At 42.6% G+C, this 16,363-nt stretch overlaps 2 protein-coding genes across 6 annotated transcripts; both read left to right on the top strand.

The window, feature by feature from the left end:
* The first annotated feature begins 28 nt into the window (after window positions 1–28).
* Window positions 29–8,834, top strand: LOC104583826. 4 transcript variants are annotated; one of them, XM_010237563.3, is made up of 12 exons: window positions 29–500; window positions 1,602–2,883; window positions 3,192–3,302; window positions 3,388–3,420; window positions 6,163–6,331; window positions 6,412–6,593; window positions 6,978–7,114; window positions 7,215–7,310; window positions 7,543–7,612; window positions 7,738–7,812; window positions 7,897–7,942; window positions 8,075–8,834. In XM_010237563.3, the coding sequence occupies exons 2-12, from the start codon at window positions 1,654–1,656 to the stop codon at window positions 8,128–8,130; spliced, it is 2,205 nt and encodes a 734-aa protein (XP_010235865.1). In that variant the 5' UTR covers window positions 29–500; window positions 1,602–1,653; the 3' UTR covers window positions 8,131–8,834. The 4 variants fall into 4 exon arrangements, with proteins under 4 accessions (XP_010235865.1, XP_010235866.1, XP_010235864.1 ...); XM_010237564.3 differs by having other exon boundaries at window positions 29–1,035; XM_010237562.3 differs by having other exon boundaries at window positions 29–2,883.
* Window positions 8,835–11,685: 2,851 nt separating this feature from the next.
* On the top strand, window positions 11,686–15,860 carry LOC100821009 (soluble inorganic pyrophosphatase). Of its 2 annotated transcripts, XM_024461049.1 has the most exons (10): window positions 11,686–11,917; window positions 12,268–12,300; window positions 13,227–13,355; window positions 13,540–13,568; window positions 14,047–14,112; window positions 14,401–14,508; window positions 14,679–14,744; window positions 15,014–15,134; window positions 15,243–15,324; window positions 15,531–15,860. In XM_024461049.1, exons 1-10 carry the CDS (start codon window positions 11,701–11,703, stop codon window positions 15,571–15,573), a joined length of 894 nt encoding a protein of 297 aa, XP_024316817.1. In that variant the 5' UTR covers window positions 11,686–11,700; the 3' UTR covers window positions 15,574–15,860. The 2 variants fall into 2 exon arrangements, with proteins under 2 accessions (XP_024316817.1, XP_010235863.1); XM_010237561.3 differs by lacking the exon at window positions 12,268–12,300 and having other exon boundaries at window positions 11,758–11,917.
* The last annotated feature ends 503 nt before the right edge of the window (window positions 15,861–16,363 follow it).

Here is a 16,363-nt window from a genome sequence, read left to right as displayed (position 1 = left end):
CTGACCCTTCTGTTAATTAACTGGCTCTTAGCTCTAGCTAGTCTTGTAAAGAACTACTTTTACCTTTTGGCATGTGGTCATCATCTTTGAATCTGATGGGTTATTTTGTAAGCTTTGTGTTATGTATACACTAATATAATTAGTTCAGTGTGGGTCGGCATCGGCATTATTTGAGTCACAGTAAAATAATCTATAGTGGTTGGGTCCTACATATGCTGGCTACTTTTAGGTATAATTTTGTGTCCTAGGAATAGATGATCTTTCTTAGAATATGCAGCCTAGGGAATGGAGAAGAGTGGCTTCTTTTTCTCTTCTGCCTTTGGTTTCTTCTCTCCTTGGTGGAGTGGAAGAAGAGGACAAGAATGACAACACAGATGAGAATAATCAGTGTTTTTTGTCCTTTCCTCTTATTTGTCTCTTTATAACTCTTGCTTATGTCCTCCCTTTGGGCTTCTAACTGTGAATGTTGGAAGAAGGCCATACTGCTCTTGGTCCTGTAGGTAATAACTTTCCTGATTCATTCCTTATCCATTCAGTTATGTAATCCATAGTTTATGCCATATATTTCATTTGTTTGGAATTGCAATATCCAGACTATGAGGTCAGTATTCTGTAAAGTGATAATTGATTCTAGATATTTGGTGTTCTGTAAAGTTGTTAGTCCAAAATATTTGATTCTGGATACTTAGTATTCTGTAAAGTTAAATCTCAGGAACTAACGTATGTGCTAATCCATCACTCATCAGTAATCCTCTCTTATGCATATAATCAACATGTATCATGAGTCATGACTTTGACATGATGATAAAGTGGCATCTAGACCCTAAAAGTTCCAGCGTAAACACAGGAGAATAGTACAATGCATATCCTCGCTTTGTCCTACTTTCAACTGGTTTCAGTACAGTTCTTGAGACGATTAACTATCACCGGCGGTGAATACCAGATTTCATATGCCAGTATCCCACCAACTGTGTATAAAGCAGTGACTTATATGGAAATGTATCTCCAGGGTAGTACTTTCCATGTGAGAGTCAGGTATTAACTTCCAAACACAAAGGTTCACAGTTTTCAGCTAGTTCACAGAAGGGCATGGCGACTTGCTAGTTTTATTCCTTTTTTATGTCCAGTTCTTCACCAGCCACCAGGACATAAAATTTCTTTGATGTGTTCATCATGAACAATGTCAACCATTGCAATTTAGTAGTACAATATTTCAAGGATCCCATGAAAAAGCAATGGGAAAGTAAAACCTGCGTACATCATAGTGATACTACTGGATGAACTGTGGTCTGTTGAATGAAATTAACAGTGGGTCTCCTGTCTCAGTTTGTATTTTTGCACCATGCAGTAAGTTCTTTTTTACGTATCATTCTAATGTTGTTCATTTTCGTTGCGTACAACTTATGCTGGATTATTTGGCAGAGTGACTTATCATTGTTGAGCTACATAATTGCATTGTGAACTAATTGCTGCTATAATATTGTCATGGAATGGAAGATGAGCCAAAAGTTACTTTGAATTTGTTTGAACTTCAAGATAGGCATAATTAATCTTGGTCTTTCTTAGTAATTTAATAAATATTTTTGTAATTTGTTCTGTAGATGTCACAATAATGCAAATCTTCTGAAGCACAGAAACTTCGAGTGATCAAGTATGCTAGCTGCAGAGAGCAACTCAGGGAACAACCGGCACTCTCGCAATGATTCTTCCACACGGCACAAAAGTGGCTATGAACCTTCAGATACAGAAACTGAGTGGCATGAAAGCCCTTGGAACGATGCAATATTGAAATCACAGAGGACTGTGCTGCCTAAAGATCCTGGTAGGATCCCACAAGTTGGTGCTAGAAGGCAAAACACATCCCCCAACCGTACAAAGGAGCATCCGGATGAGAAAACTTCAAACTTAAGAAACAGTCGTACTCCTCCCAGGGTCACAGAACAAAGGCACCAAACTTCCCCATACACTGGTGGAAAAAATGAATCACGCAAGAAAAGCAGCCGAACACCTCCCAGATTTCGGTCTTCTATGGAAAAATTTAGTCGTTCATCGATCAAGGAGAAGATTTCCCATCGCCGGTCAATTTCAACACCTAAACTACGAGCACATGAGAAGGAACATCCTTCTAGAGTTCCGGCATTCCATGGCACTCCTGTCTCAACTCAGGCAGAAAGAGACTCAACTGATTTTATGAAAGCAGATTCACACGCAGAACCGGAGATAAATGAGTTGATTGCAAATGGCAAGTTGTCCAATTCTAGGCATAATGAGTATACATGCACAAGCACAGAGTCAGTAGCTACAGGTGAAATATTCATCTCCCGTGATTGCAGGGCTCAGTTTGAGAAAACATCAGTAAAGCATAAGGATGTTGACAAATCTTTTACCTCTAATTCAAATGCCGATGCTGAGAATGACGGTGCTGTTACTCAAGCAAATATCAGTAACCTGGGTCAGACATCACAGTTTGTTTCAGTCCGGACAGTTTTTTCACAAACAACTACAAACACCAGCTATGCTACTGGTCGGCACTCCCAAATTAGCAGTGGCACCACTTTGAGTAACCAGTTTAATAGTGGCAGATATAGTGGGGACAGCGGGAAGTTCAGTGATTTTACTGGGAAACTAGTTGGAGGCGTCATGAAATTCACCTCCAATGTGCAGAAGGCACAAAATGATGCTTGGTTTCCATGTGTGACTGGAAAGTCATGCCATAAACCAAGAGCACCGAACCACAAAACAACTGATGAATCAGAATCAACTTTCATTCAGAAAGCACTCGTCATAGAGAAGATTAGACTTTTCTGGGCTGATAAGTATCGTCCACGAACATTGAGTGGATTTACCTGTCACAGGGAGCAAGTTCAACAGCTTAAAGAATTGGTAAAATCTTTGAGATACTTCCTAATGGCACAAAATTTTATGGACCATAAATTTATATTCTTGCTGTAACCCTGTCATTGAACAAGAGTTGTCTTGGTTATTGCTCAACTGAAATATTTATGAAAAATTATTCCAAAAATTTCAGCCGAAATACTCCATTTAATGCTAATTCATTCTACCTTAGCTAATTTGTATGGATTTACTTGTCAATTGCCTTGCCATGCTGTTCTACAGATGATCATTCCAGACTTCCAGTAGCTCAAAGTTAGTTCTCTAGTCTTATAAATGCAAGTTCCCTCTTGTGACAGGTTTCGCCAGAGTTTTGCCCTCATATCATTCTCAAAGGGCCTCCTGGGTCAGGGAAGAGATCATTGTGCAGAGCTGTACTCACTGAGATCTTTGGTGATTCCTCTCTGAATGTACAATCTTGAACACTGCAAGAAAGCCTTTTTAATATACAACCCATTAAAGACTGCATTAAAGTATTTCTTGATGCTTTTACAGGTATCTCACTGTTTGAAGAGTTGCAATGGCCAGGTTAGTTCTGTCACGGATGAGTAGAATTTATCTAATTGTTTTATGCACTTAAGAGTAGAATTTGGGATGTACATCCCACAATTGATTCATTTTAATGCAACATTTGTTCGAATTCCAATCATCGCCATCTGGAGTTTACATAAAGCAATCATGACCTGCTGTTTTTTTTTTCTCGAACACGCCGAGCGGCGTGTCATTTCCATTAAGAAGAAGGCGCAAGAAGTGCAAGTACAAAAAGGCCCAAAGGCTCAAAAAGAGAAAAAACGCAAAAGGCAAAACAAAACAAAAAGGAAGAAAAAGGAAAAAACAACTATACAAGGGTGGTGAAAGGGCTAGAATCTGGAGGACGCGCGTGGAGGGGGAGGCGGTCAAGAGCTCGCGCACCAGCGGCCCGCCACAAGTCCGCCTCCACAAAGATGTCCTCGACGAGCCGAGCGACAACCGGGGTGGCTCCCTCAAAAATGCAAGCATTCCGAAGTTTCCAAATCCTCCAAAGAGTGAGATTAAGGAGCGACCGAGTAGCTTTCACCTTTCCCTGCAGCCTACGAGCCCCCGCCGAGAGCCAAGCTACCAAGTCCTCATAAGGGCGAGGGAGACAGCAAAGTGCTCCAACCCTCGCCAGCACCTCATGAAGGACCGCCTTCGTGAAGGCGCAGCCCATGAGAAGGTGGGCCATGGTTTTCAGTTCCTGATCACACAAAGGGCAGCAGGCATTGAAAGGGAGGTTATGGCGTTCCAGGCAATCGGCCGTCCATCAACGGTTAGCGCAGGCAAGCCAAACCCAGATTCGGCACTTTAACGAAGTCCAACAACGCCAAATCTGCGACCAAGGTGGATAAGTCGGGCGATCCTCAAAGAAGTGAAGGAACGCGGACTGAGCGGAGTAGACCCCAGAGGCCGACCACTTCCAGCGAAGCACGTCCTCTCGACCTGGGAAGAGGACCACGGCTGCCAAGAGGTCGGCGAGCTGGAGAAACTCAATCATGCCCTGGGCATTGAGAGGACCGGAGATGTCCTGAACCCACGCGCTCTCCCCAAGGCCATCCGCAACAGAGCGTGTGCGGGTGACCCTCCGGCCAACAGCAGAGAAGACAACCGGGGCGAGAAACTCAATTGATTTCCCATCAATCCAGTTATCCGTCCAGAAAAGAGTGGAACGACCATTTCCCACAACCGAGCTACAAGCCTCGCGGAAGAGGGCAAGTACCTGTGGGCTGAAACGGATGCGGAAGGAAGCCCAGGGCTTCCCGACCTCGGTGCGCTGCAACCAGGGCCAGCGGAGCTGAAGGGCGGTGCTAACCAAGTTGGCATCTCGCACACCAAGGCCTCCAAGACGGGTCGGGAGACAAGCCTTGGCCCAAGCAACCGCGCAATGACCTCGTTGAGAATCAGTCCGACCTTTCCAAAAGAAACACCGCTGCTTCTTATTGATGGCATCGCCAAACCACTTGGGTGTGTCAATGGCCAAAAGGGTGTGAACCGGTATAGCCGAGAGGACCGACTTCACAAGGACAAGCCGACCACCCCTCGACAACATACCGGCACGCCAACCCGCCAGCTTGCGATCTATCTTGTCAAGAATGGGCTGCAAATCTTGACGACGGAGCTTGGAGATGGAGAGAGGAGCTCCCAAATAGAGGATGGGGAACTCCTGAACCGGGCAAGCTAGGTAGTGGCACACGACCTGGATCTCCTCGGGAGAACAGCGAATGGGAGTGGTTGAACTCTTGAGAATGTTCGAGTGAAGCCCGGAGGCCTCCCCGAAGATCTCAAGGAGGTCTAACAGGATGGTACAATCCTCCGCCGTGGGCTTGACGAAAACAACCACATCATCGGCATAGAAAGAAGCTTGACATCCCGGGGGTACACCCCGAAATGGGGAGAGAAGATGCTCGCGAGAGGCCGCATGGAGGAGGCAATCGCCGTTTCTCCAGACATCCACCACTCCAGCCGCCCACCCCTTCCACTGCCTCCTTCCTGGGTTCGTCCTGCATCATGGCAGGAGGAGCCAGCATGGTGAGGAGGAAATGTGGTGATGCATGATGTATGCATGTGCCGTCCTCAGCCGGTCCTTCCTTTCTCCTTCCCTCCCCTCTCCATTTCACTGGTGGTTTCTGCATTACGGTGGACACCTGCTCCACGCCAGTCCACACTAAAGAGGCTCCACCCTCTCGGTCCACTCTAACCGAATGGAATCAGATTGCTGCCGGCCCTCGCTAACGAATCAAGCCACACCAGCTTTCCTTGATGCTGCTCGCTCCCCTCCTGCCGTCCTTTGGGTGCGAGCTCTCCATCGTGACCTTTGTTTCTCTCCTCCTGATGTCCTCATGACGCGAGGGTGTTGTCAAGTTGAGGTGAAGTAGAAGACCAAACTATTGCATGTAGTTGAGGAGGAGCAGACTCGGTGTGTAGCTGAGTCGGGTGGCCCCATCAATTTCAATTATTAATCTGTTGACTAGGTGATTACATACACGTAGGCACCATGACATTCAAAACAAGGGTGGTATTTTTCCAATGATGAAAACAACACAGTATTAATGTTTCAGTCTTGATGCAGAGGCCGGGACATCCCCTTTTTGAAAGAAAAATGTTAATGTTTCAGTCTCAAATGTACCCGGTTTTGGAGTTTCGGGATGGAATATTTGATGGATCAGAAAACACTGTTCCCATTCTTCAAGCACCACATTAAGTTGTTGTCTTGTTGGAATTTTAAGTGATTACATGTTTCCCTGATTTTGGCAGGGCTCTGCATCTTTGCCCATTCTTGTCCCCTTATCATCAAGTGATCACCATGTTGAACTTAACATGAGGTCTCAATCTAAGAATGCAAGATATGCTTTGACCGCTCTGGCGAATGAAATGTCAAATAAGCATAAAACCTCTGAGGCATCTGCAAGAAAGAACTTTAAAGGTATACATCTTCTGCAGTGTTGTTTTTGGAGATCCCTTTTCTTTTAAAATCTTCCTAACATGCTTATTTGTTGATTCCAGTAATTGTTCTCTATGATGTCGACAAAGTTAGTGAGAATAATCAACGTTTGATAAAATGGATAATTGATTCCTCCTCTGATGCATGCAAGATAATGATGACTTGCCAAGATGAGTCCAATCTTCTTGATTCTATCGTGAGCCGTTGTAAGCTTATTACCATTGGCGTGCCCAATACACGTGAGGTGATCCTTCTGGCATGATTTCACAGAATTCCAGCAGTTATAGCGTACTCCCTCCGATCCTAAATTCTTGTCTCAAATTTGGCCAAATATGGATGTATCTATTCCTAAAAAGCATCTAGATACATGTAATATTTCAACAACAATTTAGGATCGGAGGGAGTAGATATTAACTTTTATCAGTTAGTGTCCAAAATTCAAAATCACAGGACTGTATTTTTTTTCGAAAATCATTAACATTTGTACTTTCACTTGACATGTCTCTACATGCTTTTTATAGATGATTGCTTCGTGATATGAAGCATGGGCAAACTTCTCATTTTTCTATGCATTACATTTTGCTGCATTATTCTGATAACGCCACTGACTAAACATAAAAACTCTTAGATTGTGGAGATTCTTACTTACATATCAAAAAGAGAGAGTTTTGATCTTCCTGCAAGTTTTGCTGCTACCATTGCAAGTCAATCTGCGCGGAATATGAGGGAGGCAATATTGGCCTTAGAGGCATGCAAAGCCAGCAAGTATGCTTGCAGTGTTTGTCTGTTATGAAGAGTATTTCGTGATACATATTATGATTTTAATATCTGCCTTTTACTTTTTTTTTTCCCTTTCATTTATCAGTTACCCCTTCATTGATGGACAAGCTATACCTCTAGGATGGGAGGGTGTTCTTCAGGAGCTTGCAGCAGAAATTTTAGATGACCCTTCTCCTAAGAGGTTCGGCATTTGGAGTTGGATTTTTTTTTTAAGCTTTTGAATGTTTTCCTCTGACTTCTCATTGGTTCTTGTAGGACAACAGTACCTTTTCCGCCATCAGTTTTTCAATTTATAAATTGCAGCAGCTTTGATCAGTCTGAATCAATTTTGATAACTAACACGGGAAAATGATATTGAACTGTGTGATTACATTCCTAGCTCTATTTGCATGACCGATGAAAGTTCAATGTAGGTTATTTTTGGTACGAGGCAAGCTCCAAAAACTCTTGGTTGAATTTGTACCTCCTAAACTTATTCTCCAGGTAATATATGCAAAACACATGTTATTTTTTGTGTGTGAAATATTTAAATTCAACTTCCAAGGACACTACTATATTCACAGATATAACTGTGCAAATAAACTTCATTCTTCTTGAATCTTCCGCAGAAACTTGTAGAGCTGTTCCTGAAGGGAATTCATGCTAGCATAAAGAGGGAAGTTTATTATTGGCATGCCTACTATGTGAGTTTTCTATGCCATATTTCTGTTTTACTTGCACTTCCCCAGTGACCTATGGTAACCATGTGTGAAAATAATGGATTTCAGGATAAGAGGTTGCCGGCTGGTGCAAGTGCACTGCTGAAACTGGAAGGTATTTTGCCATTGCTTTGCCCCTACCAGGCTTCCATTTGGATCATCTTAGTCAAATGTTATCTTCTAAGATTAAACAGCCCAAAATCGTTGTGATGCTCTGAATTTTAACGGTTGCCTTCTTTTTTGTCAGAATTTGTTGCCAAGTTCATGAGCATCCACCGGAAGAACCTGTCGGTTGTTTCATGAGGATCACTCTAAGTTTGCACCGGAACAGCCAAGGAAAGATTGTCTCCTTGCAGTTAATCTAAAGCCAATATGTTTTAGAAAAATCTACAGCCAATATTTCCAGCCATGGAGCCGGAGTTCAGGTTTGGGGAAACCAAAACGAAAACTGCTGTGAAATCAGTCTGGTGCAGTTGGTGTATGTTATATAGGTCCTTGTGCATTTGGTCTTGGCACACCAGAAACCAATTATACATCAATGTACATTGGCTTCAGAATGTACAGGGAATAAGTTTTTGCAGGTGTTGGAAACTTCTTGTTTCAATCTTCTAGACAGCAGAAGGAAAATGTGTGATCCGTGGTGTGTACATTGATGTTAATTTATATGTACGTGTGAAGTCGTTTGTGTTGCCATCATCTTTGCACTTCAAGCCGAAACCGACATGGGCAGAGAGGGAGTTTCTTTTTTCTCCCTCCCTCTGTTAACTCATGCACAGTTAATCACTTGGTCCGTCTAACCAAGGTCGGGCCTGCCGCGCGCCGCGCCGGACGCGCAGTCCTTTTTACCGGGTCCTGTATGGTCTGTGGTGGTTTCTTGGCTGTTGGCTTGCTGTACTGAAATTCTTCTCCTTTGTTGGCTGGCTGGGTGGTTTGTGCCTTTTGTAAGCTGGTTGTCCCCCAGCAGGATCTCGTAAACTTTCTAATAAAACAATGATGTGTGGATGGTATATGAATAGAATGCTGATATTAATGAATTTGATTGATATAGTAATGAAATATGAATAAAATATTAATTACATATTATTGATACAGTAAATGTAGTGCAACTACACCAAACTCTCGTAGGTAACAGAATGATTTTTTTTCCTTTGAGATGGAATGCTGCTTTAGCTCCCACACTGTACTCTTATGGGGTAGCAAACCAAACTAGCAATAGATGCTTCCTTTTTCTTTTTGATAATTAGAGCTAACCACGTTTGCCGCGTGGTAGCAATAGATGCTTCCTGCTTTAGTCGGCAAACCAGCACCATAGAACCATTCCGGGCAGCAATTGAATGCGCGCTAACTCATTTGGTGCCATAAATTCTCGAAAAGAATGAATAGCAAACAAGAAACTTGCACGTTCAAAACCGAAGCATCTCACCGAAGAAGAAAACAAAGCATGGGCTCTGCTGTATCGTACGGAACCCATGGTCCACGGTGGACGAGATCTATGCACGTCAAGGTCCCGATTCCCAGTATAGGATCGCCTCTCTCTGATTCTCGTGGGTGGTGCTGGGAGAGAGAATCCAGGTGTGCGGCTCGGGCCCACCGTGGCTTCCATCCCACGCCTGCTTTCACTAAAGCGTTATCCCACGCGTGCCAGCGGCGGATCTAAGTTTTTGAGACAGTGTGATCCAATATATAAACTTTCATCCCAATATAATTATAACCAGCAACTTTTTTACCTCAAACATACTAGTAGTATTGAATTTGGGGGAGAAAAACCCGGCATGGAACAATTTTGCGATAATTTCGATTCGATCAATGAGCAAAACTTAATTCGATTCAATGAAAGACCGAGAAAAATGTCGCCGGCTCCGTGTAAGCTGCTGCCCCGTCGCATGCTCGCATTGATGAAGCGTATGTTTGTCGTCCGCTGGCAGTCAGCGATGATGATGACGGAGAAATACGATGCGATGTTAGCTGCTCATGCTCGTCTGCTCGGCAAAAATACGATACAATGCCAATTGCTCATGATCGGTTGCTAGGCTGCTAGAAGGCCTGATCTGATGTGGTCATACGTACACTACACAATAGAAAGAAAAATAAGAACTGGCCGGGAAGATGGGCTATTTGGTCGGTCTGAATTTTCTTTTTTGGTGGATTTAAGATACACTAGTGTCTGGAGTATACGGGCTGTATTTTCAGGGTGGTCCATGGACCACTCTGGCCACCCTATGGATCCGCCGGTGCGCGTGGCGCCACCCGTTGCCGTGTGTATCCGGATCGGACGGCCACGGAAGGCCGAGCGACCGGCACCCGCTAGATCGCTATGCTTTCCCGTATATCTATCTTGCGTCTGCCAGTAGAAAGGCCTCGGCCCCCGAAATATCACACGCATCGGTCCCTGCGTTGCGCGCTTCTGCCTCTTCGTTTTGCTTCCGTTTTTGTTGTCGCCATCGCCGTCGCGGCGAGATCTTACGATTGTGGTGAGGGATCTTGCTCTCTTACTCGTTTGATTCTCTCGTAGTGGTTGTCAAATCGTGTTACCGTTGGTTTTGGAAAAGTTGGGGATGTGGTACTGTAGGAGTGACCGCGTTTCTCGAGCCTTGTCGGTTGACCTTATTGCGCTGCTTTTGTTCACTTCTCTCTCCGCTTTGGTGTTTCGGTGGGATCCTTTGCCGTGCTTCGCTCGGGTGATCGCGATACAGTTTGTGGCTTCTTTCTCGTTCGCCTTTTACCTTTTGCTGTACGGGGCATTTTTTTTCCATGCCTCTCTCCCCCCTACGATTTTGTACATTTCGGTGTTTTTCGACCTTTTTTTATCGCGATTAAAGTACTTATTGTCCGGCGACATCTTCTCATCGGTATTTTGAGAACTCGGCACTACTCTCTCTCTCTCACTCTCTCTCTCTCTCTCTTTGGCAATTTTTAGTGCGCTATATGGATTTCGATTGCAGCATGGGCGAAGCACAAAAATACGCTGAGGTAGGGCGAATTCGTATATCATATAACATTAAATGTTTATTTTATGATTGCAAAAATGCGTTCTCATATGTTTAGTTTGTATCTTTTAATAATTCTTATAATGTTTTGTTGCTTACATTCAATATTTGCATGGGTGGATTTTCTTTGTTTTGGGAATCCACTTTGATATTTGAAACGCTCGCAAGCAGGTTGTACTATCCGAATTCATGCAAGTACAATGTCACATTGCATATAAGTATAGACTGTCAAATGTGTAACAATCTTGATGTTATATTTTTTTTTAATAATCCAATGTTTCACGGAATGATAAAACACATGGAGGGGATCGTGAAATTAAGTCTTTATAAGAGTAAATATATAGTTATATATCTTTTGTTTTCAGAAACATCTCCATACTTACATACTTAAAGAAATAGATATTCATGTTTGATATATCTAAGTCGCATAACTTTAGTTAGGGATAAGTTGATTGTGTTAGTCGTTGAATCTACATTGTTTTTTAAGATTCATAATCAAAAGAGAAGGGAGTGGCTCTGATACAATCAACTAAGAAGAAAATATTTTGCTTAAAAAATCAGGCACTTGAGATACGACACACCCATAAGATATTTGGCACCAAGTCGTGGGGAACAGGGAGGGTGTCAGGCCGGAGGGGATCAGGAAAGACTCCAGACCTCATACGGTCTTTGCCGGCGGCGCGTGCTAGTTGCTCCTCTACTTGCCGGCTCCCCACACGATGAGAGGGAGGGACATGCTGGGAGAGATGATTGTCGACGACGGCAGTTGCTGGCGGCAGCAACACTAGCGGAGAAAGATGCGAGGTTTATGGAGGAAAAAAAAAACACGACGTTGGCCCATGTTTTTTTTTACTAGAGGGGAAAAGGAGCGAACGTGGCCACATAAATGATTTTGGGTGGGACCGTGGGGGTGGTGGTGGGAAAGGAAGATGATAAGATGCAATTCGAAAGGCGCCCGTCAGACAGACTTGGAATTCGAAAGGCGCCCGTCGCTTGTCTTCGTCTTCGTCTTCGTCTTCGAGCGAGCGCCGCCACCCATCCCGCTGCCGAGCAGCGCCCCAGCCCCCTCGCTCCGTCTCGTCTTCCTCCTCGTGCGAGCGCAGGTATCTATCTCCCCTCGTTTCTCTCGCTCCCGTCACCCCACGAACAGATCCCGCCCTTTAGCTCCCCATTTCATCTCCTTAATATTCGCCAATTCGTAACTGAGGCAAAAATCAAGGTAGGGCGCCCTACCGGGTCCTCCTCCTCCGCCCTTGTTTTGCAGTTGCATGGGAGCGGTTATTCCCCCTATTCTATGGTGTTCCACTTCCCTTTTCAGCAACTTCTCTCGCCATGACATTTGCCAAACTTTTAGCAGCATTTTTTGTTTGTTTCCACAACTCGTTGCTCCTCTCCAAATCTGTCCTTGCTATGATTGTTTCCCCCCTGAGTACTCGTGTTTGCTTCTATTCAGGGGGGAAGGCTCCTTCATCTCGTCTGATGTTGAGTTAAGTAGGACGTGACGCCATCTTGTCATTATTTTATTCCTAAGATCACTCTAGCTTTGATTTGTATACTACAGTCCTTGCATAGATTTTTTTTCTTTCTTTCAAAAAGGAGGTTGCCTAACTGCAGCTCCTCTGCATCAAACACAGCCATAGTCCCTGCCTAGATGATTAGCCTAACTGCAGCTCCTCACTTGCTATTGTTTACTGATATCTTGCTAGTGTTGTTCTGAAGCTACTTGGAAGGGCGGTGCACTTTACAATTGCTTTTCTGTGCGTGGGCTTGCAGTTACTCCTAATGGGAGATCTTCTCTGCCTTTTCAGTTTCTTGAATGCGAATCAAGTTACTTAGATCTGTCTAGATTTGGGATATTTTTCCTTTTCCTGGGGCCATTTTAATTTGTATGTGAATTGTTTTCGCTGACTGGAGGATACCAACGTCTGAATTCATTTGGTCCTTCAGGTCATGGATGTTGTAGTAATCATTTTTGCTGGATATGTACATAATTTGTCGCTAGTATATGATTGTCAACTATCATCATGCATTTGAGACCAAAGTGATCCATATTCAGGAAATACAGAAACTTTGTAATCCTGTATAGTGGATAGAACTGCTCTGAGTTTTATAATTGTATGTAGGCACGTTTTCCATTCTGAGTTTTATATAGTGGAAATACAGGGGCAGGTTTTCCATTTTGCCTATTTGTATGTAGGCACGATAAGGATGTACTCCATGTTTTATAATTGAATGGCAGACTTCCTGCCTCTTTCATCCAAAAAGGCAAAATGGTGTATATATAGTCCACAGTTTCAATGTATGCATTGGTTGCCTAGGTCTCTCTCTTAACATCCCTTTAATTCAATTTGCTTGTTAGAGCTTGATACATGGTAAGTATCAACTTAGCAGTGTCTGTTTTTAATTATATAGCCATGGCTGGAGAAGCTGATGGGAACACCCGACAGACATCAAGGTTCCCCCCGGCTCTGAATGAGCGTATCCTTTCCTCCATGTCTCAAAAGCACGTTGCTGCACACCCATGGCACGACCTGGAGATAGGTATTGCACACCCTCACATCAAGGATATTACCAGCTTTCTGTGTTTTCCTTAGATCTTTGTATTCTGTATGCTTTAATGTTTTGGTTATGTTTTATAGAATTTCAGCATGCATGATTTATACTGCATATAAGTTCTTTGTCTCAAATTTATCTTACTGGTTACTATACTTCATTTTAAATGTAGGTCCAGGAGCTCCTGCAGTTTTCAACTGTGTAAGTATCTTTTACTACTTGAGTTTTAGTAGTAGTTGGTGCTCTTGTTATATCTCGATCTATACCAATTTGGAGCTTTACCTTCATACTTGCATTACAAGTGGTATTGTCGGGACCGAGATTTATCTCCTGGTTCTCAAGTCTCGGAATCCTCAATTTTGAACCTATATATTTGTATTAAGTAGCAAGTACTGATTCCATAAAAGAATAGGGTCAAGTGTATGAAACTTTCTGGGACAGTGCAGAGTTTCATTATACCAAATTCCTGGTATCAGTTTGGCTTTAATATGATATATATTAGTTCAACCATGTTCCATAATCATATTCACTGATCAACTGTTATTCAAAGATGTTGTAAACCAGTCTAGACTAGATATTATAGTGTGATTTTATTCTTTATTTACTTGTTCTTATCTGGCGTGTTATCAAGTTATGTGGAGTGAAGTACTGAACATGGACTTGTATTTTTAATTGCCAGGTGGTTGAAATTCCTAGAGGCAGCAAGGTTAAGTATGAGTTGGACAAATCAACTGGTCTTATCAAGGTCAGCTAACACTGAATCATTTGATCTTAGTATGCATCATGTTTATACTCCCTGTCATATCCACTAGTCACTACAGTACCACCGAATCTGCCTATTCTCAAAACATAAAAGGAGATTTAAAGTGCCATTGATTCACACTGCTAGGTACAAACTGAGTACTTTTTTCATGCCTTAAGAATGTGCCACTAACATTACGTTGGTTATTAACACACATGAATGTGGAGAACTTGGACGTTACAACTATTGTTTTACACATTGACAGAAGAGAATGTTTTACTTGTGTTTCAGGTTGATCGTGTTCTTTACTCCTCTGTTGTTTACCCACACAATTATGGTTTCATTCCACGCACACTCTGTGAGGATAATGACCCCATAGACGTCCTTGTCCTGATGCAGGTATGTCATGGATGCAGTGTCCAAATATTTGTTTGCACATTATACTCCCTCCGTCCCAAAATAAGTGACTTGAATTTGTATAGATTCTTATACAAATCCACGTCACTTATTTATGGACGGAGGGAGTATAAGTTTTGCTCTGACCTCACATGCTATTTCTCTTTGGACAGGAACAAGTTGTTCCTGGATGTTTCCTGCGTGCCCGTGCTATTGGACTTATGCCTATGATTGACCAGGTCAGGACCAGGTTAACTTTTTACATCCCTTGATTACACTGGGGTCGCTTCGTTTCAAGTTGTACTAAATCAGCAACACTTATTATGGATCGGAGGGAGTATAATTGTATGCTTGATTTGCTTGTATGCTTCCGCACACTTTTAAATTCACTTGATGGATGAGATTTCATGACAGCCAAAAGAAAGGGAGAGTTAGAATGCTTCATACAAATTGGATTCTATCTGACTGGATTTCTTACATCTAGTTATTTCATTTTGATGTCACTTAGGGTGAGAAAGATGATAAGATCATAGCTGTATGTGCTGATGACCCTGAGTACCGTCACTTTAGAGATATCAGTGAACTTCCCAAGCATCGCCTTCAGGAGATCCGTCGCTTCTTTGAAGATTGTACAATCCTACATTATGATCTTTCCCTTCCCTTTCCAAAATGTTATGTGCCAGATCATCAACTACAGTGCCTGGATACTGACTATTGAACTTCTACTGGGTTGACAGACAAGAAGAACGAAAACAAAGAGGTCGCAGTGAATGATTTCCTCCCAGCAGAAGATGCCATCAAGGCGATCAAGTACTCGATGTGAGTCTCGCTTCTACAAAATACTCCCTCCGATCCATAATAAGTGTCTCAGACTTAGTATAATTTTGTTCTAAGTAAGTACAAAATCTGAGACACTTATTATGGATCGGAGGGAGTATGATACTCCATATACTATACAGCCTATGGACTCTGAACTGACTGTTGTCAAACCTACTCTTCCACTAATTTTGAATGTTATGCTGCAGGGATCTCTACGGTTCCTACATCATTGAGGGCTTAAGGAAGTGATCTCTAGCTGCTCAACTGCAGATGCTACGTGATTCTTCATTCCACAGCTTATCTATACCACGCGAGACTTATGTTAACATCATGTCCTTAAACCATGAATCGGGGATATATATATACCTTAACTGAACGGTCCATATATTTTCTTTCCATATATGCCATGTCAGCTCCAAATTATATGACCGCTTGCTCGAACAGCGGTCCCCAAACCGTCGCTTAACTGAACGGTTGGTGTAATAGAAAATCACCATTTCATAAAGGCTCATTTCAATATCTGATGTTATTTTTTATTGGTAAGGCTGGATGCCAGGAGCTTCGTATCTGCTGCTTTCAAAAAGAAAAAAAATTGTGCTCGGAGGCATATGTTGTCTACTGTTTTGTCGTGTTGGATGCAGAAGCAATGAGTTCTCCGCGAGGATTCTAATCCATAAGGGCGTGTACAATGGGATGATGTCAGTCTTTTCTTAGCGATGCCCGTAGGATAAAATCCGTGGAAGAAAGAGAAATTAAGAAAGGCGCAAGTTTCTTTTAATTAAGAGATGATCTTTTCACAAGAATGATAAAGCAAAAATAAAGCAATTTCCCCATTGTAATAGATTTCACTTTTTTTTAACATTTAATTATTTAATTTTACTCATCTAACTATTAATTGTAAAATAAGACAATAAGATATGATCTATTGTACAATATGATTTTTTTGTCTTTTTTAAATGACGTGAAACATGTAAAGAAAAGCTGCATTATGAAACCATTGTACATGCCCTTATCATCGTGTTGGGCTCACCCTTTAGTC

The sequence above is a fragment of the Brachypodium distachyon genome, chromosome 3 (assembly GCF_000005505.3).
Source record: "Brachypodium distachyon strain Bd21 chromosome 3, Brachypodium_distachyon_v3.0, whole genome shotgun sequence".
Classification (NCBI taxonomy): Eukaryota; Viridiplantae; Streptophyta; class Magnoliopsida; order Poales; family Poaceae; genus Brachypodium; species Brachypodium distachyon.
Note: the sequence above shows the minus strand (reverse complement) of the source record. Positions and strands in the feature narration are given on the sequence as shown.